Source organism: Manacus candei, unplaced genomic scaffold, assembly GCF_025592945.1.
Source record: "Manacus candei isolate 608988 ecotype Guabito, Panama unplaced genomic scaffold, ASM2559294v1 h1tg000153l, whole genome shotgun sequence".
NCBI lineage: Eukaryota > Metazoa > Chordata > Aves > Passeriformes > Pipridae > Manacus > Manacus candei.
Genome location: NW_026138201.1, coordinates 871,705 through 899,691, shown reverse-complemented (window position 1 = coordinate 899,691; position 27,987 = coordinate 871,705). Strand labels below are relative to the sequence as shown.

The following is a 27,987-nucleotide window of genomic DNA, read 5'->3' as shown; positions in this document are numbered from 1 at the left end:
GTTCCTTGTGTTTGCCGAGGCCTGGGCAGGTGCCACTGTGACTGTTTAGACACCTGCAGCAGTGGGAGCTGCTGGGGGCAGGTGTCAGAGTTTCTGTGGTTGTTTAAACCCCGGCTGGGATCCCTTGACCTCCAGTGCAGCTCAGTGCTGACCATCTGGCTCTGAGGGCTCCAGGAAAGTGTGGTGCAAATCCAGGGGGCAGCTGGTCACCCCGTGTGTCTCAGCTTTGGTTTGTGAGGCTCAGAGCTGAGTGTGAGGGGACAGTACATAGGGAAGGGAGCAGGTTCCATACAGTTCCTGGAATGTGAGGGATTTAGTGTGGTTACTGTGCCAAGGCTGTGCTAACAGGACAGGTCAGATGTGAGTGCCTTCCCTGACACGCTTCACAAGAACGTACCTGCCAGTTTTGAGTCATATGTTTAGAATGCTTGTAACTTAGTGCTGTCTCAGATTCAGTCCTTCCCTCAAACAAGCCCACTGCTTGCCAGCTGTCTTACTGAGTTAGAATTGCACCACCTTGACCTTTTCCCAGCCATTTAAAACACATCCATAGAAATCATAGAATCCCAGAATGGTTTGGGTTGGAAGGGACCTTAAAGATCATCTCATTCCATCCCCTGCCATGGGCAGGGACACCTTCCACCAGCCCAGGTTGCTCCAACCTGCCCCATCCAGCCTGGCTTTGGACACTTCCAGGGCTGGGGCAGCCACAAATCCTCTGGGCAACCTGTGCCAGGGCCTCCCCACCCTCACAGGGGAGAATTCCTTCCACAGTGAAGGAAGGAAGGCTTTCCTCTCAAGCACCATCCTTCTGGTATCTGCTGTGTGCCCCAGAAACAGGGTGACAGGTCTGGGTTCCAGCATCTCTTTAGGATCCTTTCCCCCAAAGCCTCCTGTTGTTCCTGAGGGACTTGCCAGCTGTGTGAGTGTCCCTTGCTGAGGGTGGTGCAGTTCAAACTGCAGACATGGTCCCTGGCCTGTCCCAGTTCAAACTGCAGACATGGTCCCTGGCCTGTCCCAGTTCAAACTGCAGACATGGTCCCTGGCCTGTCCCAGTTCAAACTGCAGACATGGTCCCTGGCCTGTCCCAGTTCAAACTGCAGACATGGTCCCTGTCCTGTCCCAGTTCAAACTGCAGACATGGTCCCTGGCCTGTCCCAGTTCAAACTGCAGACATGGTCACTGGCCTGTCCCAGTTCAAACTGCAGACATGGTCCCTGGCCTGTCCTACACGAGGTGAGCCAGACTGCCTGAAGTGCACGTGAGCTCCGAGATCCACCTGGTCCCTGTTACACCCCAGTGTTCAAGCTGAAACAAGGCTCTGGGTTCAAGACTCTGCCATCTCCTGCTGCGGTTTCTTGCCCCAGATACGAGTGTATCCCTCGGTGTTATCACTCTGGACAATGACAGTGTCTGTCCCTGTGTCTCCATAACTCAGTAAATGCGAGTGTGGAGTTTTAATGAGTAACATCCTGGCTGTCAGAGCAGCAGCTCTTTGCCCATTCATTCATTTTCTTGTGGCGTGGTTAAACTCACAGCAGCTGGAAAGAGCTGCCATTTCATTCTGGAACTCAACCTGCCCCATAAATCTTCTTCCTTTCAAACTGAAGAGTTTCCCCTGCCCAGAGCTCTTAGCAAGTGAACTTGATTCCCGTGCCAGAAACAGCCTATCTCCATATGGGAATTGCATGCCTTTGACACTGTGTAAAGTCTTGGAGTTACACAGGGAATAACATTATTTATAATTAGTGTTGCAGGAATGCAGACTGAGGAATCTAAGGGTGGAAGACCCAGCCTGTTTTTTGCAAAATCACTCTTTTCAATTTTAATATTTTGTCCAAGACCTTCCAGTGAGCACATGAATAGCACTGACATAGCTTGAAGTAAGTAGGAGGCAGGCAGAGCACAATGAAATGAGACTGACAAGGAAGACATTGTTTTCAGAGCAAAGTAAAATTTTAATGCTTTTACTGAAAAAAAGAATGAAAGAAAAAATAGGTGATAATGAAATCTGTAATGGTTAGGAGTGCATCCTCAGGGAAGGAGAATAATAAAAGTGAAAAGATTGTGGAGGTAAATGGGCATGTAGAGTTTCATCTGGAAATTAACTCCATGAAAGTCAGTAACATTGGTTAAATTTTAACCAAAAGTAAAATGAGAATATAAAACATGATTTCTTAACTTGATTTTTAATCAAAGTTTCTGGAGATAAAATAACTTTAATTTTAGATCAACATCTGAAACAGAGAATAAGGATTTTTTAAGTGTGTGAGTGATGTCTGTTCACTAGTGAGCCATGTATAAAACTCATCTTTCAGAGAAGCACGATTTTGCCTGAAATATCCCGAGTGAGTGTCAGCTGTGAAGCCTCATGCTCCTAGAGATTCAGTATTTAGTGTTTTAAGATTTCAGCCATGTTGTGAATACCTGTTTATTTTCAGGGAAGTTCTGTTGCACTGTTTTAACTCAAGCAGATAAGGAAAAAGCAGCCTTTGGCTTTTTGGAATATTAGGAATAATTAAAAAAAACCAAATTCACAGGAAAGTGCTGCTCTACTTTCTCTGTTTTTAAAGGCCAATCATGTAAGCTGTCCAATGAAGTGTGATTTTATTGTTGTTGTTCTGAGAATGGAACAAATGGTATTTTAATCTATTATTCAATTGATGCTTAATTCCTTATTTACAGTTGGGGTGGGCCACATGACTTATGAATACAGCTGTGGGAAACATTGTAAGAAACTTTCTTGTTTTGGTTGAAATTGCCAATTTGTCAGGGATTTCAAAGAGATGGCTTGTGTTTGAAAACAGAGAGGCACCCTGGGAATCCAGCAGAACTCCCGATAGGCTGTTGTTTGTTTGTTTGCTTGTCTGGGGCTAACATCTCTCCTCAGCAGAACCTGCAGGGCTTAGGGAGCTGGAAAGTCTCAGCTCCCACACTTTTGGGCCTGAAGTTCAGGTTTTAGAGGCTTCCAAAGCCCTGACAGTCAGACCACCCCAGAGCTGGGCAGGGAATGGAAATTCTGCTTCAGAGGGAATTTCAGCAACAAAAAAGCTACATATTCTTCCAAACTGGAACCAAATCAAATATCAAAACCTTCAAACATCCTGCCAAATGAAGTTACTGTCCTGAGCCTAACTTCTTGCTGTGACTTTAGAGTCTATTTTTGAATGATTTGTTCATGAATTTATCCTGGGTTTTGTTCCTATGCATTGAAATCTCAGGGCTGTTTTTGTCCAAGTGAGAACTGCACAGTCAGACCATTACTAATCACGGAATTGTGGAATCACAGAATGGTTTGGGTTGGAAGGGACCTGTGTGCAATCCAACAAATAGTAATTGGGAATCACCCCTCTGCAGAGATGCATAATCTGAGCCTATAATCTGAGTTCAAACAACTAAAGTTGAGGGGGAAGAAAAGGGTAAATGCTCTTACTAGCAAAGAGAATGTGTTCAGTGTTGTTGGTCTGTAAGATGTATAAGATGGATATAATAGTACATTTGTAGGGGGTTTCTCTTACAGAGCTCTAACATACCAGGTCATGCCTTTTAGGTGCCCCTGCTGTACTATAAATAGAATCCATAAGCTTGGATTGTATTTGGGATAATTTCCCCATAGCAACTCAGGTAACAGTTATTCTCAGAGAAATCGGGTTACCACAAAACACATGGATATGTTTACATCCTTCTATGTGTAATCTGATTTATTACTGTTTATTTTTTTCTCTGTTTCCCAGTGTCTGTAACAGAAGGTGACAGTGGAAAAGCCTCACCCACAAGCTTCACCCACAAAGCTACCCAACAAAACAGAGTTAGCCATAAAATCAGAGTGGAGAGAGATCTTCACTGGGCTCTGCATTCAGGGGGCAGTAGCAATAGGACTGGAGGAGTTTAAAGCCTCCTCATGCAGATTTTTTTCCTACAGAAAGGAGTTTCCAGTTTATTCACTGACACTGAGACAAAATGGAATGATTTTATGAGGAGTGGAACTAACAAAGCTGAGTTTCCTGTACACTTTTATCCTGTCTCCTCTCTACATCTCCCTGCCCTGTAATATTCTTCTTTCCCTTGTTTTTCTTTGCTCCTTTCTTACAATACACTGTTTCTCCCTGGGACTTCCCTTGGTATCTTCATTTCTCCCCATCATCTCCAGTTGTCCCCCAGAGCAATGCTCTGACCTTCGTCCCACACGCTGTCCCTGCTGGAGCCAGAGGACATCGTGGTGATGGAACTGTGCTCCCACGGGAACCTCTTTCCCTCTGACTGGTTCAGGTACTCACTGTCAGACTGCACTGCCTGTTCCTGACCCTGTGTGCCATTTCTCTCCCCCTGCTCCCCCCTGTCCCAGCATGAGCCAGGAGCAGTGCTGCCGCAGCCAGCTGGAGAAGCAGGCCTGCTCCGACGGCCTGGAATTCGCCAACGTGCGCGAGGAGTGCGACTCACATGCTGCTGAAAATTCCACCTGCGAGGCCCAGCGCTTCAAGGTGAGACATCACAGCTGCTCCTGTTCATCCTCCAGAAGTGCTGTTCCCTGGGTGAAGGTCAGCAGACTCTGCTGCACACGAACAGTTTTTCCCCACCTGCACCTCATGTCTCTGCTAAGGCTGTTCGCTCTGTGCCTGTCTCTGGGAAGCAGTGCCCTGTCTCTGGGAAGCAGTGCCCTGTCCCTGGGATGCAGTTCCCTGTCCCTGGGATGCAGTTCCCTGTCCCTGGGATGCAGTTCCCTGTTGAGGAAAGCAGGCTGTCACATGGCATTCTAGCAGAGGGACAGGGACAAGTGCAAAGGGGTGGAAAGTCTCGAATGGGTAATTGGCCGGGAAATTACTTGTGCATGAAAAGAAGCCGTCGGTGCTGCAGGGAGGGGTGGGTGAGAGGCTCAGCCGCCTTTCAGACTTCAGCTTTCATTAGAGCCCAAGGTCACACTCAGTGGTTTTCAACACTGGTGGTCCAAAGGGGTAGGACTGCACTTAATCCTTTCAGGGTACTTATAATTCCAGTTTGTGTAAGTGCCATAAGTGAACATGACTTTGATTTGCAACTGGATGGAGACATCCAGCACCCTGTGATACCAGCACTTGACATCAGAATAAAAATGCCTGTCCTTGGCATCTTCAGTTAATCTGTGCCCTTGATACTGTCTTTGTCTCTCATTGCTTGAAGGGAGCATAGTTACACCTCTCTGCAGAGCGTGTTTGGAAGGAAGTTCCATGAGCGAGATCAGGACCTTGCCCATGACCCAGTCCTGAACAGCTCTGGTCCTATTATGGGTTTCTTTCAGTGATGTCGAAAATAGATGAGACTGATTTGAGTTCTTCCTACTGCTCAAAGATGCTGAATGTTTCATTCAGCCAAAACAAACCCCTTCCCTATGGAAGATGGCAGGTTTTCCCTGCAGCACACAGTGCAGGAGGGCTGGTGGAACCCTGGCTGTGCTGGGCTGTGCTGACCCCAAAATATGCCTCAGCATTGTCTGAAGGGGTGGCAGTTGCCATTAGAGCTTGCTGATATTTAAACAGCACAGATGACTGCGGGGCAATGCCCTGAGCCCACGTTCTGTGCCTGTTTAATTTCCTGGGATAAACATGCTCAGAGTTAATGAACCTTTGTGAGCCACGTTCTGCCCTCCCGTTCCCTGACAGGAATATCCCACACTTAACAGCTTCCCTGAGGTGGCTGCAGGAGTAACTTTAAAGGTAACCCCTTTAATCCATGATGGACATAGATGGCTTGTGATCTAATATCAGTGAACAATTCATCATTTCTTCTGTTAAACACATTTTGAATCTGATGACCTTGAGACACAGTGTCTGGCACTTGTGCCCTGCTGTGGTAAACAAGCTTTTTACATTCACACCAAGCCTGTCTCTCATGGGCTTGAATCTCATTTTGCCTGAGTTGGTCCATTTTTATTTAGCTTAGGTCGCATAGAAAATCTTTTGGATCTTCTTTGTCTCCTTCAAGGAAGCAGAAAGAACGATTTAGTGATTCAATTAGTGGGATTAATCGCAGCACTTTGCAGCAAATGAGGCAGCTAATCTTTCCTTTGAATCCAAGACTTGGGATTGGAAAGAAGATAAAAAGACCATATTTTGAAAACATTTGCCTCAGCTTTTACAGTAAAGGCAGCAGGCACAGGTAATGATGGGCAGGATTTTCTCCTCTACTTGTTTGGAAGCATAGCTTTTCCTGCCCTGGGAAAAAAAAGGGATGCAAAATGAATCATTAATCTTTAAAATCTTCATCAAATGACAGGGATCGATTTAGAGATTTGTTGCTGCTTCAGGAGATGTAGAAATGATTTTATGGAAGTTTCCACCCCAACAGCCCTGCAGAAAGGAGTGAAGCTTCTAGAAATTTGACCATCTTTAAGGTGCTTGGACATTTTCCCCAAAATTTGTCTTAAGTACTTTTCAAAGACTGGCATACATCTTTATCTTGCAAGTTTTGCCAAGGATGCTTCAGTTGCATAAATTAGGTGAACACAAAAAATTTATTGCTTTGGACTGTTGAACATATTTTTAATTTTTGTTCAGCTCTTCAAAAATTCTGAGAAATTCTGCTGAGTTATTTGTGGTTTTCCAGTCTGTTTTTCATAGCATCTCCCAGTTATAATGTCTGGATTTCAGCAAGGGAGAGACCTCTTGTGGACAGATCCCAAAGGCAGCGTTAGCACAGGATTCACCCTTCCAGAGCTACTGACTTATGTGGGAACATAAATAATAAGAACTATTTAAGTAAAAGGAACTTTAACTAATTAAGAACTAAAGTTCAATAAAAACTTTAACTTATCAAGAGACCTTATTAATCAAAGCAATTTCAGGCGCTTCCTAATCACACCAAAAATAAATCTTCAGATTTCTCACATGTGACTTTGTTCCTTTACTCCTTCCATCTTGATTCCTTCCTGTGAGAAGGCAGGCAAGGGATAATGGGATTTCAGGCAGGACACAGCTGTATATCCAGACACGAGGAGCAAGGCATGGCTTTGAAGCTGCATGGGATTTTTCTAATAATGGGGGGAAAAGTTTGATATTATTATTGGGACCGCTTTGGAAGCAGAGGCTTGCAGGCAGCGGAAGGGTGTGATAACAACTCAACCTTAAGGCTGTCCCATCCACGAGGGCAGTGGTGGTTCTGGCAGATGGGTGATGCTCCAGGCAGCTGGCAGGCAGGCAGCTGGCAGGCTTTGGGAATCGGCTGCAAACACCTCCAGAACTGAACTAAAACAGTCTGGGGGCAATAGGAAAACAGCCCAGTTACCATAAACAGCAGTTAAGAAAACATTTGGTGCTTTCCACCTCTGGATGGTTTTGGCTGTGGGACAGCAATGGCAATTATTGTCATTATCAAGCTGCTAGACCAAGGCACCTCGTGCACTGTTAGAATAAATATAGGCTGGAACAAATGGTGCAGGGCACACAATTAGTTAATTGAAGATACAGTTTCTTGCAGATGTTGCAAGACTTAGCAAGCTCTGTGCTCAAAGTTTCACATCAGCTGGAGACTGAGGTCTTTCAAGTGGTGGCTCAACCTGAAAGAAATAAAGGCTATTCAACACTTCAAGAATGGCAAGATTAATGATCACTCTTTAAAAAAAAATCCAGAGGAAGCCTGTAACTCCAGTTTGAACCTCGTGTGACAAGACAAAGAAGTAGGTTGAGTCAATTCATATGCCTAAGAGCAGAAGTCAGTGAGGATATCCAGAAGTATGTAATACCAAAATCTGGCAAGGCATCAGCTGTATTCAATAGCTTAAATAAGATCTGGTTATCAAAAATATGCAAGCTTAAGTCAAATAATGAATCTTCAGCTCACTTTTCATTTTTGTCTTCTAATTTATGGTGGTGAAAATTGAAAATCTAACAAAATTGTAGTCAGATGTTATAAACCTCGAGAAGGATGCCTCGGGGAATTGCTTGACGTGTTAGAATAAATATTGAGCAATGTTGCAATTCTTGGAAGAGATCATCAAGTATTTATTTCTAAAGGCATCCAGAAAAGATGGAATAATCCCAGACATAACAGTGATAAAACTGGACTGTCTGCCACTGGATGGAAGTAGTTGGAGAACCAAGTAAAATAAAAATGGGTGGTGAGGAACCATCCCACCAACCAAACCTCTGCTCTGTTTAATGGTGCAGGTTATTTTCTTCAAGAAAAACAGAGTCTGGAAGAACAAAATTAATAATAAAAGCTTAATTCTGCTTTCGCATGACAGCAGCAATTGGCAGACACCAGTTGCAGATAACTTTTGCTGCTTTCTAACAGCAAGGAACAAACCAGAATAAATCAGCAGTATCTTCTCAACTGGAAATCCAAGGAGACCTCCATGGGATTAACTTGTCCTGTGCTCACTCCTGTGGTATATTCCAGGGCTGTAGTTCAGCAGCTCTGCAAGAGGAGGGCCATGTGTTATTGCTGCAAGCCATGGCAGGACTGTGATGCTCCTCATTAATGTTTGACTGTGCTTTTCAGAGCAAAATAGCTTCTCTGTATGACCTGGTAACACTAACCTTGGTCAGGGCTGTGATTTGACTTTGTTAATTTTTTTTGAACAGACGTGCTGTTACTGTTGTTTGCTGGGAAAGGCTGCCCAAGTTCAAGGACAGAGTTGTGACCCCAACCCGAAGCTGGGACACCAGTGTGGAATTGTCTTTAGATCCTGCTGTGGGAAAGGTCCAGAAGGCATTGATCTGTCCATCAGCGACGATGCTCCTAAAAACCAGCAAGGTATTTTACTGCAGACTGTAAAAGAGTGAGACACAAAATGATACAGGGTACAAGGAATATTAAATTATTTCTTTAAATTATTTCTGCTGGAATTCCTCTAACGTGACATCTCATCTGAGTAATTTAATGATGCATGTTTTGGAGCTCATTATTTTGGGTAGTGAAAGCTGAAATGCTGTTGTTGGAAGTAAGAGGCTAAAAGAGCTGGCAAGTGGTCACTTAGTTCCTGGTGTCAGAACTTAAATGTAACATAGCTTATTTTGGCAACTAATGATCTTGTCTTGGAAGCTGAGTAGAAGCTATTAATTTTTAATGGAATCTTACCCACTGAGAAATGCTTGAATGCTGGTAGATCCCTTGTCCTCAGACCACTCTGCTAGTGACAAAAATTTGCATATTCAATGTACCTGGATGACATGAGAAATATGTCAGCACCTTCCTTTGGGTAAGCAGTGGGTTCAGGCAGGGGGTGTGTTCAGCCCTTGGATGTCCTCCCTGTGGACAGAACAAACTTTGCACGTGGCACAAACACCACGGAGCAAAACTCTCCAGGTTAAGGTACACAAGTATGTTTGAAAGAATGCCATAAGTAAGTGCCCAAAAGGTGGGTGTGGAGTTCTTTCTGGAATGAAGTCTAAATAATGAAAATCAGATTAACCTCAGTTATTTAAATCTGTGAGTACCCCAAGCTACTGTAAAGTCGGTGGAAGCCAAGCATGCCTCAACAACATGTCTTATGAAAATGAGGTGAAGCTCTGGTTCAAAGCCTGATGCTAAGAACCTGCATTTGAGAATCTCAGTCCATATGTAATCTGTGATCACAGCATGGCTTTCACATTGAATCAGTCAGATGGAAAATGCCCCATGGCCATGTACATTTGAATGTCAAATTTAAGTATGAAATAGCTGTAAAATATGTAAATAATGCTCTTTAATTTTGTCCTGGTTTATCCAAAACCCTGGTCTGAGTCCCATCCCAAGAATACAGCATTTTATCTTGAGAAGAAAAGTGCTTTCTCCTTTAATGCCTATCTCCTCTCTTTTTAGTTGAGATTTCAAAGGAGGAATTAGACCAAGAAGATCCTTATCTGCATGATGGCTGCAGAGGTAAGTCAGGTGCCTAGTCCTCTTAGCCAGCTCCCTTGTGATTGCCTTCAATAAAAGTGAAGCCAGCTTAGATCTAGAGATTAAACAAAACCTTTTGCCTAAGCTAGTTAGGGGTAAAAATAGCAGAAGGAAGAGCCTTTCCAAGAAATAGTGGGCCATTATGTGATGCCTCAATAGTTCCTAAATACAAGCCCTGCAGTGGAGTTCATCTTACCCAACTGAAGCTGAGACTATACATTTAACTTTTATTTAACTTTCAGTGGGTGATACCTCAGAGGTTCCCTTGAACCTGTGGAGTCCTCTGGGTTCTTCAGGACATGGGATCCTATATTAAATATGTGCATTTTTTTATTCTCCTCCTGGGATGATCAGGGTGTTTGAATACTAAATGAAACTTGTTTCCTTTTGAGATGCATCACCTAAAGGAAAGGAAGAAAAGTGGCTACTGTCCTCATTAATCCTGCTATTCTGCCTCCTGGGAAGGATGTGTATTTGGGATATTGTTCTGCTAAGCATTCTGATTTATTGCTTGTCACACGTGATTTACATGTCTATAAACATACAGCAGCAGCGATTCACTATTTTCTGCCAGCATTTCAGACCTCAGTGATGTATTTAGGATAAAATCAATTTAATAGACTGATATTCCAGTTGAGAGATGATTTACTGTGCTCCGTGTTCCACAGCTGTTACACTCTGAGGAGAGTGCAAATGTCTCCATTAGCAAAGCAGAGCCAACACTGCCTCTGCTGCTTGTCTCCAGCTGCTAATTACAGGAGATGACACAAAAAAATGTGTTACATATTTCCCTGGCATTATTTCTCCATGTAAGCAGTTGTTGTATTTGTCAGTTAATCAGCTGCCTGCAAGAGATGGATTGCTATGGCTAATTGCAAATCAGGAGAGTTGTGCCTACAGCCTATTTTCTGTGGTGGATTAATGGCCCTGTCCTCATTAGAAACAGTTACACTTACAAAAATTATTTTATAAATTTTTTATAAAGTAGTATAGTTGCATTTGCTCGCATGGACTGTGCCCATCTCAAACCTCCTATTTAATGCCTCTCCAGCCATTCTGAAAAACACTTCTGGGGTTTTTTTATTCTGTACTGAGAATATCAACACTCTTACCAGGAATAGCTGGAAATATGTAACCTTTTCTCTATTTTGAGGATATTAAACATGTTTAATACTAATTTATCTTTAAACAAGATCAGAAAAAGGAAGTTTTCCTAATGATGAGCCAAATTTTGTGTAAATTTCCTATTTTATTCTCTTTCTGTCTGCCAGAATAACCCTTCTTGTATTATTTTTTTAAAGCTTCCAGTGCTCAGCCCTTTCCTTCCTTTGTATACGTGTGTTCAGTTAACTGCTTTTCTAAACAAGTCATCAAGTATGCTGTAAATTAATGGTTTGTTCCAGCTGCTCTGAAGAGCCTATTCATTACCTGAGACTGTTTCAAATACCCATTAGGTGGTGGGCCCTGCTCTCAGCAGTGCAGAGACACAGGATCCAGTTACGTGTGCTCCTGCTTCGTGGGTTATCAGCTGCAACCCGACGGGATCACCTGTGAAGGTAACACTCATCAAACCAGTGCCTTGGGGACCAACAGGCTTGTTTTAAAAGGGCGAGAATAGATCAGAACACACCCAGGCAGAAGAGATCAGAATATGCTTATGCCAGCTGAGGAAAGAGGTGAGATCAGAAAAAGGTGGTTTGGAGTGTTGAAGTGAGAATTGTGGGAAGCTGAAGTTAAGAAAGAATCAGTAGAAAAGGCGGAGGATTTGGAGTGGGGAAGAGGCAGATCTTGAATTTATTGTTGTGGATGAAACCAAAATAAAATACCTGTTCTCTGCTGTAGAAGAAGATAGTAATTGATAAGTCCTGCACAGCTGCTCCGGGAGGAAAAATGTTATTCATCAGGAGTGCCTTTTTCTGTCACTGACTGAAAATGGAGCCTAAGTAGCTCATATACAAACTTCAGAATACAAAATAGATATTGATGATTGGTCAGATTAACACTGAAATAATGCTAAATATAAAAAGAAAGAACTTCTACATTTGCTACATGTGGATGTCAAATTTTCTTATGCATTCAAAGATATAAAATGCCCAAAGGAAATGTCTATCAGCAGCTGTAAAGTAGGAAGTTGGAACCTGTGGCTCAGGGAGTGCCTCAGCCATGTGTCGGTAGCAGGCAGAGCAAGGGAAGGATTTCTGCAAGTTTGCCTCATTGATATGGGCACTATAACCAAACCATGGAATCATTCAGTGTGGAAAATCTGATTGTTGAGTCCAACATTAACCAAACACTGCCAGCTGCAGCAGCAACCCATGGCTGCACAGCCCACCTGTGACACCTCAGACATGTCTGGGACATGGTCTGCACTAGGCTCAACCAGATGGTGCTGCCTTTGACCTCACCCCTTCCCAGAGATGCTTCTTATTTACTCTCTCTTTTGTTGTTTTGAATCCCTTTGCATTCCCCAGACATTAATGAGTGCATCACTGGGACACACAGCTGTGGGCTTGGCCAGACCTGTGTCAACACCTTGGGATCCTTCCGCTGCCAGCGGGACACCAGCTGTGGGACCGGCTACGAGCTGACAGATGACAGTCGCTGCAAAGGTATGTCCTGGGCAGGGAGCCCGGAATCCTCCAGACAACAAGGGGCTAAAAGCACTGTTCTTGACTAGCTAGGTTTGAATGCAAGAGTAACAGTCTCCTTTAGTTAAAATATGGCTGATTTCCAGGTGTGTCTGGCTCAAAGGATGCTGTTACCTGCATCCATAACTTCACCTGACACGCTGCCTTTACAGAGATAAATCAGCAGCAAACTCCATTTGATGTGGAATTGGTTTTTACTGTGAGAAAATCTATCCCTGCTGCGTTTAGAACAGTTTATAAATAAACTAATTTTGTTCCACTGAGTAAATTAACTCAACCAAAGTCCTGGGTAAGGTTTTACTGTAGGAACTGATCAGTAAAGAAAAATAGATTGGATAAAAAAGCTGGTGGACAAACTCCAACTGCAAAACCTGCAGAACATCAGGCAATGCTTTTCAGAGTATTGTGGTTTAACTGTGATCCCTTCGAAGTAACATTTCTGCTGATTTAAGTGACATCAGATTTAGGCCAACAAATAGCTCACTAGCAGGTATTGACAGTCTTTTCTGATGGAAAAAAAGGAGTACAGATACTAAATCATGCATGCCATTAATCTTAGAGAGTTCTTATCTGCATAAGATAATGTTAATAATGTTAATTATTAATGTTATGTTAATAAGGGTAAAAATAGAAAGTGAATAATCTTCACATACGGTGTTTAAATGCCAAGCAACATGACTGAGATCTGCTGCATGTAGAACTCTGCTGAACCCAGTTCAGTATTAACCCGTCCTGAACTTAAAATGGGCTCCACATCCATTAACTAAGTCTCACAAAGCTCTAGGCTAAGCAGTTCCATCTACACTTGTGTCAACTGCATGACTGGGAAAGCTGAGGCATCCAATGGCCAGAGAGCTTCTGTATTTTAATAGCTTTAGGAGATCTCATTCCACTGCCAGGTGGCAAACATGAAATTTTAGTTGCTTTTATGTGGACAGGGCTGCATTTGTGAATAAAGCCTTATTAGCCCTCGTCTGCTTTATGTGCTTCATCTGAACCATAATTTATTCACAAATATTTATTGTCTATTCTGAACTGGAATGAAATATTGAAGTTAGCATAATCCATGTTTATGTGCATTTAAAAGCACAATAATGCAAGGATGTTGCAAACCTTAACATGGTTGAGAAGGAAGGCAAATTAATTCACTTACGAAAGAAATTAACAATGTCTGCATTGGATCTGAGGTTAGAATTAAAATTGCACTTGGATAATTAAATCTTACCGACTTCAAAGCTGAGCACAGGGCTGGATCCAGGCTGAGCACTGCTGAACGTGATGCTTCAGGTGCTCTGCAAGAGTTTGGAATCATTCAGTTGTGAGAACTAACCCCGTAAAGCATAATATGCACAGACACACCCCTAGATATAAAAACAATAGGAAAATAGTAAAAACCCCTGAAGTTCCCCTCCCTGAGATCCTGGCTGAGGTAGCAGGTCAGATTGCTCCTGGTCACTGCAGTGCACTGCAGGAAGGGACGCTGGGCATTCGTCTGTCGGGTGTTTATAACTGTGTCTTGTGTTTGAACTGTGATGGATGGAACCCTTGCCTCACCCCTGCTAACAGTTTTTTTTTGTGACGTACCAGATATTGACGAGTGTGAGACTGGTACTCATAACTGCCCCCCCGATTTTATCTGTCAGAATACTCCAGGATCCTTCCGTTGCCGACCCAAGCTACAGTGCATGAGTGGCTTTATACAAGATGCGCTCGGCAACTGTATCGGTAAGGCTTGTTCTGGGCTCAGGGGACACCCCAGTGCTGCCTGGGAGACAAGCTGGAGTTTCACTGCATGATTTCTGAGCTTCTCGAGCCGTTCTTCATCTGTGCCTTGCTCTGCTCTGGGGTTTTTCTGCTCTTTTTCACAGGGAAGATGTACAGATGAAATAAAAGACTCAAATACCAGATCGCCGTTTGTAGTGAGATTAGGTTACCTAAGGCACATAGCTGCATTTGAACACTTTCCTTAAGACTTTGGGTATTTTATCTGAAACAAAATTTGTGATGTATTTTATCTACCTCTATCCAAAAGGTTTTAGCCAAAGCTTAGTGTAAAAAGCTTTAATTATGACCTCCTCTGTTACACCCTTTCTCTGTGTGGTTTTATGGGTATGTAGGTCCTTCCAGACCTGTCCCTTGTTGCAGCCTATCAAGAACCTTACTGTGTATGTGTATGATGGGCCAGTTATAACACACCATGGAGAGGAGTTTAATTTAAAGACTGATGACAATCTGTCAGGCTAATGCCTTGTTTCCAAAACTCCCTGAAATAGAATTATAACCTTTATATAAATACTTAAGAATTACTGGTTTCCAGCAGACTCTAAATGGTATTGTCTAATGTGACCTAAAAATCTACCAGTTATTCCCTGGAGTAGGATTTTCAAGTCTCAACTTACCTTTGGATTCCCCCATCGGCACAGCAGGTCTCGGACCTGTGGAACTGGCTGAGCGGCAGCAGCTGCCAAGTCGAGCTCCCTGTCAGCCCCTCGTTGTCCTGCCCATATCATACCCTGTGGTGTGAAATCTGACACTGAAAACAGAATTGCAGCCTTTGAAATGGGGGGGCCAGTGCCTGTGCACAGCAAGCCCTTTGAGGACACGTGCCTGCCACAGGCAGCCCCGGGTCAGCGGCAGCTCGGGGTTAACTTGCTGTCACAGATGTCAGCAAAGCCACAGCAATTTGTAGCAGTTATGACCCCTAAAAGGCATTCCCTCAAAATATTTACCAAAACAATTTCGCAGGTGAATTTTACACGATGGGAATCAAATGCTGCCCTGTGCAGTGTTGAGGGGATTTTGTTGTTGGATTTGTGACTCTGCTCTTTGTGTAGAAGCTGAGAGTGGGATCAGAACCCACAGACTGAAACAGAATGGGTTAAACTGATGAGCTGAATTGTTGGTCAGCTCTTTGTATGCTTAGGGGAGGTTTTGAAACAAATACAAGTACTATACCCTATTTTCACTGCTTTTCAGTGGGGTCTGTGCCTCTCACACCTGCCCAGTCTTCGCCCTGGAAGCATTGCATTGGTGAAGCTGAAGGGCCTGAATAATTGTATTGTGCCATGGGCAGATCTTGCCTCTGAAGAGTTACATGGGGATGTAAACCTCTGAAGGGTTACCTAGTGAAAGCATCTTGTGCTCTTGCAGATATCAACGAGTGCCTGAGCACCAACACGCCGTGCCCGGCTGGGCAGATCTGTATTAACACTGACGGCTCCTTCACCTGCCAGAGAATCTCACCCAGCTGTGGCCGAGGGTACCACCTCAACGAGGATGGGACAAGATGTGTAGGTGAGGAACAGTTTGCAGGAAAAAGCAGCTTTAAGAAAACAACTTGCATCTGTCATTTGTCTGTAGCAGTTTCTTGCACTTTGCTCAAGCTCCTCTCGTTCCCACAGTCAGTTCTTGATCCTGTTCTTTCCCCCGTGGCAGCCCCAACAAGTGAAGGATGACAAGCATCCTCTCCATCCTTCATATACCTCATGGAACCCTTATATTCTGAGGAGAGGAGAAATGATAATCACCCCCAAAAAGGGCATTGTCTGTGACTGTATGAGTGTATTGGAACAATACTGTGTGGTCCCAAATCTCCTCAGTACAGAGGGGCAGGGATAACACAAGGCCCACTTCATACCCCACAGAAGCCATTTGAATAATGTTGAAAGACATATATGTCTTTGGCTGGCTTTCAGCTGAGGTGGCTTTTGCAAAGAGATGTATTTTTGCGTGTGTTTTCAGTTTTTGTAAGTGGCTTGTCAAAGCACTACCTACTGACTGTGGGCCTATGACATCTTACCCTAGATGAAGATCTGATCCCTGGGTACTGAATGTGCTTAACAAAACAATTTTACACCTGATTGCCTCCAAAGGTTGCCTGACTTCCCGGTCTTTTCCCTCCCAAGTCCATCAACGTTAAGGACACCTGACAGATAACCTGCCTTGGTATGAACAGTTTGCATTCGTGACTCTGATCTTGTAGAAGCTGAGAGTCTGATAAAACCTTGCTCTCTGATTCAAAACTCTTCATAAGTACTCGGGGACACAGAAACAAGTTGACACGTTGCTCTTCTCTCCACTCTCCTGCTCAGAAGTGTATGCTGAGTCCCTGCTCTGTCTGTTTTAGATGTGGATGAGTGCTCATCCCCCAACCAGCCCTGTGGGGAGGGACACATGTGTATCAATGCCCCGGGCAATTACCGCTGCGAGTGCAAGGCTGGCTACACCTTTGATGTCATCAGCAGGACCTGCATTGGTGAGTTAAAGACCTGCAGCCAAGGCACTTCAAACGTGAGCCTGTGTCAGGAATGTTAGTGCTCTCTGCATAACCTTCGTCATCAGAATGTAAAATTCACTACTGTGTTATTTGGATAAATCTAATAACATATTAGAGGCTTGCTGATACTTCAAAGGAAGCTGTATGGGTATTGTCAACATGTTATCTGTCATCCCATTAAAAGGTAAGATTGTGAGAGTGTGTGTAATTGTTTTCTGTGATATTTTTATATGCACCTACAGCAAAACATTCCTCTGGAAGATCAAAGCAGCTCTCTTCTGTGTATAGATCTAATCCAATTATGCACTGGGGTGTTTCTAAGTGAGCATTTTGAGGACTTCTTCCCTCTCTAGTGCGGAATTTAAATCTGGAAAATAACCCCCAAACTTTTATGGCTGCTTTCTTGCCCAGGCTGCTGTTGCAGTGAAGGCAGCTGCTCCACAGAGCTCTCTGTGCTTGTCATTGCAGATATCAACGAATGCAGACGCTACCCAGGCCGCCTCTGTGCTCACAAGTGTGAGAACACTCCTGGCTCCTACTACTGCACTTGCACCATGGGATTCAAACTTTCAGCTGACGGGAGATCGTGTGAAGGTACGGCTGTCAGTGCCCTGGCTGTGTGGTGTGAGAAACAGCTCGTTGCTCTTCAGCTGTTTCTGTTTGATTTTTAGCTTGCAAGGCCACTGGAATGGTGTGACAAACCAACCCACTGCAGTCTCTTGCTGTTATGATTTCATTAGAAAAATTGCCTTCCGAAGTTTTGTCTGAGTCCAGCGTCAGGATCACTGAACACAGCAAGGAATTCGGGATTCAGGTGCCTTAACTTTGCGTTTCAGATTTAAATGAGTGTGAGAGCAACCCCTGCAGCCAGGAGTGTGCCAACGTGTACGGCTCCTACCAGTGTTACTGCCGCCGGGGCTTCCAGCTCAGCGACATCGACGGCATCTCCTGCGAAGGTGAGGGACGGGCAGCATTTCTCGCTGCCACCGTCACAAAGGGGAGCCCCTCCCTGCAATTGTTTCATTTTAATGTTTGATTCTCTGTGGTATTTTCTCGTGAACTGTATTTAGGGAAGGTCTCCCTCCCGTGCCCTTGTCCAGAGACATCTCTGTGCTTCTGGGGTGTTTTGATGTTTACATGAATCGGAGCTTGAAATATTTTTGTAACTTGACAGAAATTTATTTTGTCTGAGGAACTAGCAGGACTTCTAGTCTTCAGCAAGTGAGGATATGAACATGTTACATAGGTAATATATAATATTACTAGGGAGTATTTTATATATCCTCTTTTTGTGGCTCGTTCTGTGGCTCTGAACTAATGTGTGAGTAGGTTCTCCTCAAATACAAGGAGGATGGGGTGTGACCTTATGGACAAGATCCTGAATTTGGACTTAGGTCTACAGGACTTATTGGACAGTGAGACCTTGGGCAGAACACGTAATTTTGATTTCCTTTTTTTGTAATAACAAGGATGAAACTATTCCTCTCCCTCCCTTTTGTAAAGCACAGTGATACACATCACTGTAAAGTGCTTGCTCTTGTCCATTACTTTGTCCCTTGGGCCCTCATGCTGCTTTTAATTTTCTCCAGACCTCCATTTATTCCTGCAAGTCTTTGCTATTTAGACTTTATTGACTAGAGCCACACCTATCTGATGATCTGCTTTGCCCAGCAGTCAGAACCATCACACTGTGTTTGAGGCTCTCAGCGGGAGCCCCATCTGTGTGCACCGGGTTGAGTGCCATGAACACACAGGAAATCAGTGTTTTCTCCTTGCAGACATCGATGAGTGTGCTCTGCCCACTGGAGGGCACATCTGTTCCTTTCGGTGCATCAACATTCCTGGGAGCTTCCAGTGCACTTGTCCCTCCTCTGGCTACAGGCTGGCACCCAATGCACGCAACTGCCAAGGTGAGCTCAGGGACACCTCGCTGCACTGTGGGCTTTGAGCAGTTCTAGAGAGTTTTTGTGTTTAAAAAAATGCCTTTCCTACAACAATACAGGTAAAGCAATAAACGGCAGCCTGAAATCTGAAGAAACAAGTCTTCAATAATAAATATACAGGAAGTTTCCATTGTGAAGTACAGAATTCCGTAAAGAATACTTTTTATAATGTTATTAAATAATTATTAAAAAAAATCTGAAGACAAAGATTCAGGCTGTGAAGTGGTATGAGTTAGTTTAGGTGTTAAAAGGAAATATCCTGCTGTAAACACGTCAGCAGATGTTTAGGTCTTGTCCACTTAGTGGCACTGCTGCTCTTCCTTTTGCTCTTCTTGGTTGTTGTGTTAATTTTCTTCTTTTCTGTTGTTGCTGTCCTCCCCTTCCAGTCCTGCTGCAGTGTTTAAGTGCAGCCCATGCTCTGTAGTACCTGACAGGGCACTGTCATTGCCTGGCACCTGCCAGGAGAGGAAGGGCCTGTGTCTAACCCCTGCCCTGTTTCCCTCGCAGACATCGATGAGTGTGTTGCAGAAAGCCACAACTGCTCTTTCAACGAGACCTGCTTTAACATCCAGGGCAGCTTCCGCTGCCTGTCCCTGGAATGCCCGGAGAATTACCGCAAGTCAGGAGACACGTAAGTCCCTCTTCACCTTCTTCAGCTTCTTCGCCTTCTCTGTCCAGGGCAAGCAGTTTGGTGGTGCCATGATCTCCTTTGTGTCCCACCACTACTGACTGAACACAGAACAGTTCCTGGCAAACACGTGTTGTGTTGGCAGGCCTGCCCTGTGCAGTGCACACACAGGTCTGGTCTCCTTCTCGTGATCCTGCTTCAGTCTAAGAAAAAGACAGTCCCTTAAAAAATGCCATGTGTCAGTGGTTTGCACTGTCATGGACTCCAGAGCCACAGGCAGATACTCTCTCCCTGGCTCCCTTGCTGGCAGCCTGTTGGGAGGGTTACATCCAGCTTCAAAATCCTTGACACCTCTTGCTAGACTGGGTTGCTCAAAGCCTGATCCAACCTGGATTTGAACACTGCCAGGGTTGGGGCATCTAATTTTGTAAAATTGTGGGTTCATTTGTATCCTAATTAAAAAAAAAAAAAAGTCACATGCAGCGGGCCACGAGGCAGAAGTAGCAGATTCCTCCTCTTATGGACATCCCTGAGTGGCAGAGTTAAGTTTATAAAACACACATAGTGCACATACATTCCATTTCATCTTCTCTCTCATCTCCATTGGGCTTTCATGGCTATTTGATCTGTGTGAGATCTTTTGGGGAAGCAATAGAATGTCTGAGTTGTTTTTCTGTGTCTGGGTTGTTGGGCTCTGTAATGGCTTACTCTGCCCAACTCAGACCTGCTCAGAGGGCGAGATCCTGCTGATGTGCTGGAACTATAATTAGGCCGTGAGTCAGACACGAATCCTGCAGCTGCTCAGTGAACTTCTAATTATTTTAATTCCTTGAGTTATTATCTTGTTGGATTTATTAGGTTTTTCCCTCTCAGCATCTACAGACAGTTACTAAATTTATTGTTGAAAACATGTTTGCATAAGTGAAAGAGAATATGAGTCCATTGTCTTTCCTGGAGAAGTGGGAGCATTCAGCAGGCAGTGGTTGCCCTCAGACCTAGCCAGGATACACCAACATGCAGGAATCAGGGTTTGTGCATTGGGTTACCTGGTGCCCAGTGGGGAGCAGTTTCATGAGAGCTCTTTAGCACCCTTTTTTACATCCAAACTGTTGTACATCTCCTTGGCTATTTAGTTTTAGCATACCTAACCAGCATGGTTATATATATGATATGTAGCTAGCATGTCTTTGTTACCTTCTGCATGATAATGACATTAAATTGCTTTTTCACTCACCCTTATGCCAGGACTCCAAAATCGAAATAGTTGGTTTCTCATAACGTCACATCTAGTACAGTTACCATTTCCCTCTCCCTTTTATTCAAAATACACTCCAGTTTCACCAGCTTGGCACATCATAAGAGAGACAACGTATTCTCCACTCCCTTTCATCAAGTTGGCACCTCAGGAAATTTTTTTTTTACCCTGTTCCCCATTATTTTCTTTAGTAGGTCTCAGTCCTGTAAATCCAAGTTTCCTTAGTCTTATTTTTCCTTAAAATCCTTGTGTACAGGCAAGAGCCCTCAGTGATCCAGAAGCTTCTTTACCCCATACCTTCAAGGCAGAGGTTTTTGCATGGTGGCTGTTGAGTGGTGATGGCCATCAGGAGAGGTAATTGCAGGATTGTCCCATCCTACAGGCTGGAAGCTCAGGATGCTGTTTAGACACTGAGCTCCAGGAGGAAACAGTCTGTGTAACCTTCCCCAGAGACAGCAAAATGCCTGGCACGCTCTGAGCCTTGATGGTAATGATTTAATTGAAGGCCTTATCTCTTTTACCTAAATTCTGCTTTTTGTTTTTTCGTGGATCAGCCCATAGGCTTGGTATTTTTCCAAGGATAGTTAAGATCTACTGCTCCTCACAATAGGACTTAACTTGCTGCACTGCCTTGCCAAACAGTTTTTGTTTTCAAATTGCATAACAATTAAATTCTCTTTATGTGGCACTGAAGTCTTAACATTTGTAATATTTAAGCCAAGAAAAATAGTAGAAAATATAAAGAAGGGTTTATGGCAACGTGTCAGAAATGTGTGCTAGGCTGAGCCAAATTGGGAAATATTTGTATATTCTAGGCATGTCTGTGTATTATTAAAGTTGCCTGGTGCTTCTCATTACTAGGACCTGTCTGCATCTCCTTAAAATTCTGCCAAAACGTAACCAATGGCTGAAATTTTACCTGCCAGGTGTCTGACTCAGGCTCAAGTTTTGGCCAGTTTCAGCCAAAGCAGCTCACTCATTTCCAAGAACAAGGGTAGGGAGGAACACATTGGTTTGTGTGTTTTAAGACATCTTGGTGATTTTTCTTTTTCTTTTAAAAGTTTGGAGTAGAAATCTGACATTCCTTAGGAGACTGCTTTTGAATTTTTTGTCATCCTTACCAAAAACCTGTGATACCTCTGAAACTGCAAACTTTGTAAAATTGCATTTAGCCTTTTTTTTCATAAAACATACAAAATGAGGACCTTGATGGGTAAACCTAATCCACTTCTGTATGGCAAAAAAGTCTTAGACCTACCTGGAATATTTCTGGGAGTTGTTTATTTAACTTCTGCTTCAAGTCCTTGAATGATAAGGGTTTCATAGCCTCTGTAGCAATCTATCTGCCTCAGAGCAATTGAATTCTCCCTATCAGTAGAGAGGTGTTTTTCTTTTAGCAACAAACCATTATCTTCTGACTTGGCAGACCCGAGCCCTTTCAGGCAGTCTGAGTCATGCAGGTCCAGCTCCCCAGAGTGCCTGAGCCACAGCACAGGAGCCCAGTTTTCCCCCTAATGTCAGCGTTGGTGGGTCTGTGATTCTGTGCCAGCAGGTTGTTGCATTCCCCTGTCATCTGATTTCCTGCTGCCCACTGAGGGAAGCATTTCAATGAGGGCTGGAGAGTGCCCCGGGGTTGAAACGCTCTTTGCTTCTCGCCTTTGCGGTGCGTGACCCCAGAATGAACCCTGGTTCTCCAGAGCAATAACATCTGCTATCTCTCCTTTGTGGTTGTTTGATGGAACAATTAGTGCACATTAACTCAACCTGTAGTCAGTGTGTAGTGTGCACCACCGAAGCACGAGATAAAAGATGGTGAATTTTGAATAATTCTAGCTCCTGGCCACAGGCACATCTACCTTCACATGGAGCTTTCTGAATCAGCAGAATGTCCTTTCTCGAGTCTTGGAGCCTTGGTTTTTTGTTCTCTTAAAAAATTCTGGCCATTATTATAAAACGTATTTTACTTCTGTAAAATAATAAGGCAGAACATCTTTATGAGTGTGTAAGTGCTCATAAGCATGTCTATGTTTCCAAGAAGTTGTACTTGAAGAAAACTAAGGAATTAACTGTCTTGACTTGCTTCATGATTTCAGCAAAACCAAGTAGCCTCATGATTTCAACAAAACCAAACCATTCTCCTTAGTGGAGTTATTAATGACATCTCAGAAAAGAATGCAGAACTCTCTATACCTGAAAATATTCCAGGAGTATCCACACCTAATTAGCTGGCCATCCTGTGAGGACTTGTGCACGCTCTTTACACACATGAATAAAATTAAGGATGCATTTAGATCTTCAAAGAATTGCTTTGTACTTTGGTTTGCAAGCGGTATTAAAGAAAAACATGCAGCACATTAATTGAAGAACTGAGGGTGCTTTTAACTACTCTTTTTGAAAGTGCTGATTTTGCATATAATGAGAAGTTCCTGGAATTCAGGTCACCCTGCACTGGCAACAAAGAGGGTCTTGCTTATGAGCCACAGTTCTGTTGGTAGTAGATACTCCTGACAGGGTCTCAGTTTTATATGCCAAAATAAAATAAATGGAACGGGCACTCAGATTTACTTGAGGTAGTAAGAAACCAACCGTGCTTTAATGCTGGAGCATTTCTTGGTAAAGAAACACATTGTTTAGGTTCCAAAACCTCAACCTGTGGACCAAATATTGCTTGGAGTGGAGAGGCTCTTGTGCCCAGTTGAGGTGATTTGTAGTTGTCCACGAGGCAAGCCTGGAGCTAAATGTGGAGCCTGATCCTCCCCAGACATTGCAGGGTCAGCGTCCAGCTGAGATCTCGTGTCCACCTCTGCAACACTGACAAGGGCAGCGCCTCTGCCAGGACACCACCTGCAGCCAGGTCCATCCCTGTGTGATAAATGCCCCTTTGCAGTAGGGATGAGGTGCCAGGCTGAAGAATGGATGCAGGCAGGGCCCTCGTCCCACCCCAGTGCCCTCCTCTCCTGTCCCGCTCGCTACCCGTGCGCTAATCTTCCTCTTGTCTTGTCTTCTCACTTGTCTTGCAGTCGCTGTGAGCGCTTGCCTTGTAATGAGAATAAGGAGTGCCAGAGCCTGCCCCTGAGAATAACCTACTATCACCTCTCTTTTCCTACCAACATCCAAGTACCCACCGACATTTTCCGCATGGGCCCTTCCAATGCTGTCCCTGGGGATAAAATTCGGCTGTCCATCATCAGCGGGAACCACGAGGGGTTTTTCACCACAAAAAAAGTGAACAACCACAGTGGCCTTGTGGTCATGCAGCGTCAAATCACAGAGCCCAGAGACCTTCACCTGACAATCCAAATGCAACTTTCCCGCCATGGAACTGTCAACACATTTATTGCCAAACTTTCTATCTTTGTCTCTGCACAGCTTTGATCCCTGAATCGCTGTCACCACTGGCTACTCTTTCTCTTCCAAGAGTAGCTTTTTTTGCCACAAGTTTTAATAAAGTTTTAGTTCATCCGTTGCACGCTGCACTTGCATTTTATTTGCCATCATTGTTCCAGTTCTTCACTTTCCCCTGTAACTGAACATCTCAGTTCGGGGAGGTTCTTCTGTGTGATCTGCACCGTTATACAAAGCAGAAACTGGAGTCTAAGAGCTTATTACCTGGAGGTTCTGAGGACCGAAAACCACTGATTTACTTCACACAGTAGTGGAGTTTGTCTCATCTGATGACAAACAGCCGCATATGTTTAGGTCTGAATTTCCCAAATGAAATAGGTACATAATTTGAGCTGTCTCAACTGAGTCATCTTTAGAGAATTGCATCATTTAAGGGGCAAACTCTGCATTTTCTGAACATCTGTTAAACTTGGGCCCTTGGGGCCCCAGAGGTGCCCACTGTGAAAGTGTGGAGCCAGATTCTGAGGCTGTGCTCTGTTACAGCCCTTGAGCTTGTGCTGATTCCCACCAGGTACAGATCCCAGTTCGAGCTTTTAAGGATGGTACAAAAGAGAATCTCCTCTAAACAAGATTTGTTTTAGAGATCTTTCATCTTGCTTTCTGTGGACTTTCCACTGAATGGAAGAACTACTGACAGGAGAACAGCAGTGAACTTCTAACAGCATTCAGCTGACAGCAGAGAGCTCCTTTCTCTTTCACAGCTGTATCCTGAAATGTTCCTGTCTACAGGAACATTTTAAAAGGGGTTGTCTCATAACACTTTTGTCTCTCCAGCTTCCATATCAAAGCTGATAAATTTTGAATAGTGAAGACTTTACCCACTACCACCATCAAATCAAACCTTAGGAGCCTTGAAAGGTCAGCCAGAATTCCAACATCCAAACCTTTCTTCCTTTATTTTGACTTTCTTCCTTTACTTCTATGCAGTCAAGGGCAAAGTAGATAATACAACTGGAATTTCTTTGGAATGCTTTTGTTTTCTGAGCTGGAAGAGGATTCATTGTACTCTCTGGTCCTTGTGTTGATAAATAAAAGTACAAGCTCAGTCCCAGAGGTGTGATCCAAAACGAGGGTTTTACACCACCCTGGGCTCAGATCTCCCTGCTGCCTGGCACACAGGGAGAACGGTCAGTCCTAGAAGAGCAGGGAATAATCCATGTGGCTGCACATACAGAAAAAATACTTCACTCTGTAAATCCTGACAGCACAGGGTACGAGGGGGGAAACAGAACTTTCTGAAGGAAGATGCCAAGCCTTAACCACCTGAGCACAAGGAATTACTCCCTGAGCTGTGGGCTCCCGGGCTCATCACCAGCCAGGGCCTGGATGGGGCATGATCACAGCTCTGTGCCAGAGCATCACATATCCCCTGAGGCACAGTCTAGCCCAGCTGGCTGGCAGGAGCTCCAGTCTCATGAGGAATGCCAGTGTTTAATAAGCCTGTTGACACACACTTCCAAAGCTACCACAAGCTGCCAGTGGGGATGGAGTCCCAGGTTTAAATACTGAAAGCACAAGCCCATGCTGCCTGAGCTAATGGGGTTCATTACCACCACAGAAGATGCTTGTATGTAAATGCCCTCTGGCTACCAGTTCATTATGAGGCCATAATTAAGTAGGATAAAGATTCAAAAATAAACTTCATTTTCACAAGCATTAATATATATTTCTTTGGCAGGAAAGGAAGGGGGTGTGAGAATTTGGCCTTCAGTATTGTAAAATGCTGCCATTTTAATTGCATTCAGCAGGGAATTGAAGAACAGGGAGCTCACATCCTCCTGTGTTGGATGCTTTAATGCTGCAGTGTCACTGGGACTTCCAGGAGCACATATGGAATTATGTAGTGCCATTTATGTGCCTGGTCCTTTCCAGACAAAAATGAAATCACAGCTCCTGGTCCAAAGAACTTATTGATTGAATCCAACAGAGAATATGGAAAGGACAGATACCAGGACCCAAGCAGAAAGAAAAAATTCTACTCAGGAAGTAATCAGAGCAACTGAACTGTTTTTAAACTTTGTTCTCTTTTAAATAGAAAAGGTGTAGAGGAAGGAGCAGTTCCAAAGCTGCAATTTGTGTTAGAGGGGGAAAACCTGAAGAAAAGGTTCGGATAAAAAAAGTTCTCAGCACGTAGGAAGAAACTTTTGTCAGTCACAGGTCCCAGGGCAGAACATAAGCAAAAAAGGAAAACCTCAGCTATCAGAAGATCAAATGCAAAGACGATGTGCAAGGATAAAATTACAAAGTATTTTGAGATCAGAGCACACCATTGATAGCAAATATCAGGAAGGAGCAAAGGCAGGCCAATGCTGAATGCCTCAGACACTCCCTCCACAATGGTTTTTGCGTTATTTTTTCTATTATCTAAATACAGCTATGGAAATTTAGGATGCTCTGTGTATTCTAACAGTACTTCATTAGTAATAATATCCCAAAATAAGTTATGCAAGCTGCTGGTTATTTGTGTCCCTAAAACCTCTAGAGGATGCTATAGTTATTATTTGTGTGTTGAAGAAAAAAAGAAAAACTTTTAAAGAACTTTTCTGGAATTTGGGAACATGTTATTGGAAGTAGAACTAGTGGGACTTGGCTGTTGTGAGCCCAGCTCAGCAGGATCCTGAGGAAAAATGCAGTGGGTTTATATGTAAATGTTTACTAAACTCTCTGTGCACAGGGAGAAGAAGGGGACAGAGGGAAGCAAACACGAATGATGTTTATTTTGCGTCAATTTTATATGTTACATGTTTTGAAATAGACTATTTTACACTAGACCTCGACTATGTAATTTAGCTGATCCTTATTTCACAGCCATGAGGATCAGCCAGCTGGAAGTCCCTTCTTATTTTGACAGCCGAGGTTTAAAATAAGGGAATTGCATATGTTGTTGTAGGTCAGAGTGTTATGTCCGTATATCCAAAATTATTTTATCCAAAAATGCCCAGCAGGAGGCATTTCAGCAGAAAGGCCTGTTCTGTTCCCTGTGGGGTGTCTGGGAACTGACAAAATTTTGTACCCAGGTAAAGGTGGGAACTAAAGGATCTCTTCTGGCCTGGATGTCCTGGCCAGTCTCAAAACACCAAGTCCAGGGTGTGAACCCCAGACTCAGTTGGTGTTTATTAACCCAGCTCTGTTGCCTCCCCGTGGGCTGTGCAGTTCATTTCTGTTGAAGCAAAACATTGATATTGGTTCATGTTTTCTCTTTATTTTAACTTCATGCAGTATCAGGGTGTTTGCCTTTGTTTTCTTTGATGAGCAACTGTGGGGAGCATGTAATGAGAACTTACAGATGTACTGACTGTTAACAGAGCCATAAAGTCCCTTTGAACATCTAAAAAAGATGGTTTGTAGGTGTGGATTTGGGCAACATATTTTGAAAAGAGCAAGAACCATTCATTTCTAGAGGTATCTGACAAAGTAAAACTTCCATTTTTGTTTCCCTTTTAGTCAGTGAATTTTTCTCCCTTTTAATCTTTTAATTCCTCCCCCCTCTGACACTGCAGCCCTTTCTTTTTTCCACTTGGAAATATGAAGAAATGGGCAGGTCAAAGTTGAGATCATTTGTGGGGCTTAGTCACATTTTAAGTCCCAGCACAGCCCTTTCATCTCTCATGAGCACAGAGTGGGCATTGTGTGAAGTTCTTGAACTGTAAGTGACTTTAAATTCACTCTGGTGGACAAGGGTGAGAAGAAGTCATTTAACTTTTAATAGACTTTCAAGGCCGAATGAGCAGCTGGTCGAGATGGAATATATGAAATGACCCTTACCATTTCCCCAAACTCAGAATTCAATCTTTGAGGTTTCATATAATGTGGCTAACTTTTTTCCTCCCCTGGTTTCCATTCCTCTCTGTTTCCTCAGTTTGGATGGAAAGGGAGGGTGTGAAAAAAAGATTTGAGAGAGGCTTTTCTGGCCCTTGCTGCACTGAAAGTCATGGAAGAAAGTTGGCCCTTCACATATATCCTGCCAGATTTCTGGAGTG

The 27,987-nt window shown here is 43.7% G+C and overlaps 1 protein-coding gene across 4 annotated transcripts in view; it reads left to right on the top strand.

The window, feature by feature from the left end:
* FBLN1 (fibulin 1) overlaps positions 1 to 27,987 on the top strand; it is a 61,668-nt gene that overhangs the window by 14,893 nt on the left and 18,788 nt on the right. For 3 of the 4 annotated variants that reach the window (XM_051772541.1, XM_051772543.1, XM_051772544.1), the window contains exons 3-14: positions 4,346 to 4,481; positions 8,556 to 8,727; positions 9,775 to 9,834; positions 11,307 to 11,408; positions 12,324 to 12,461; positions 14,088 to 14,225; positions 15,651 to 15,794; positions 16,627 to 16,755; positions 17,245 to 17,370; positions 17,613 to 17,732; positions 18,555 to 18,686; positions 19,227 to 19,350. In XM_051772541.1, coding sequence (XP_051628501.1) covers positions 4,346 to 4,481; positions 8,556 to 8,727; positions 9,775 to 9,834; positions 11,307 to 11,408; positions 12,324 to 12,461; positions 14,088 to 14,225; positions 15,651 to 15,794; positions 16,627 to 16,755; positions 17,245 to 17,370; positions 17,613 to 17,732; positions 18,555 to 18,686; positions 19,227 to 19,350 — 1,521 coding nt within the window. Of the gene's footprint in view, positions 1 to 4,345; positions 4,482 to 8,555; positions 8,728 to 9,774; positions 9,835 to 11,306; positions 11,409 to 12,323; positions 12,462 to 14,087; positions 14,226 to 15,650; positions 15,795 to 16,626; positions 16,756 to 17,244; positions 17,371 to 17,612; positions 17,733 to 18,554; positions 18,687 to 19,226; positions 19,351 to 23,622; positions 24,065 to 27,987 lie in introns of those variants that run through there. The other variant, XM_051772542.1, reaches the window with a different exon arrangement.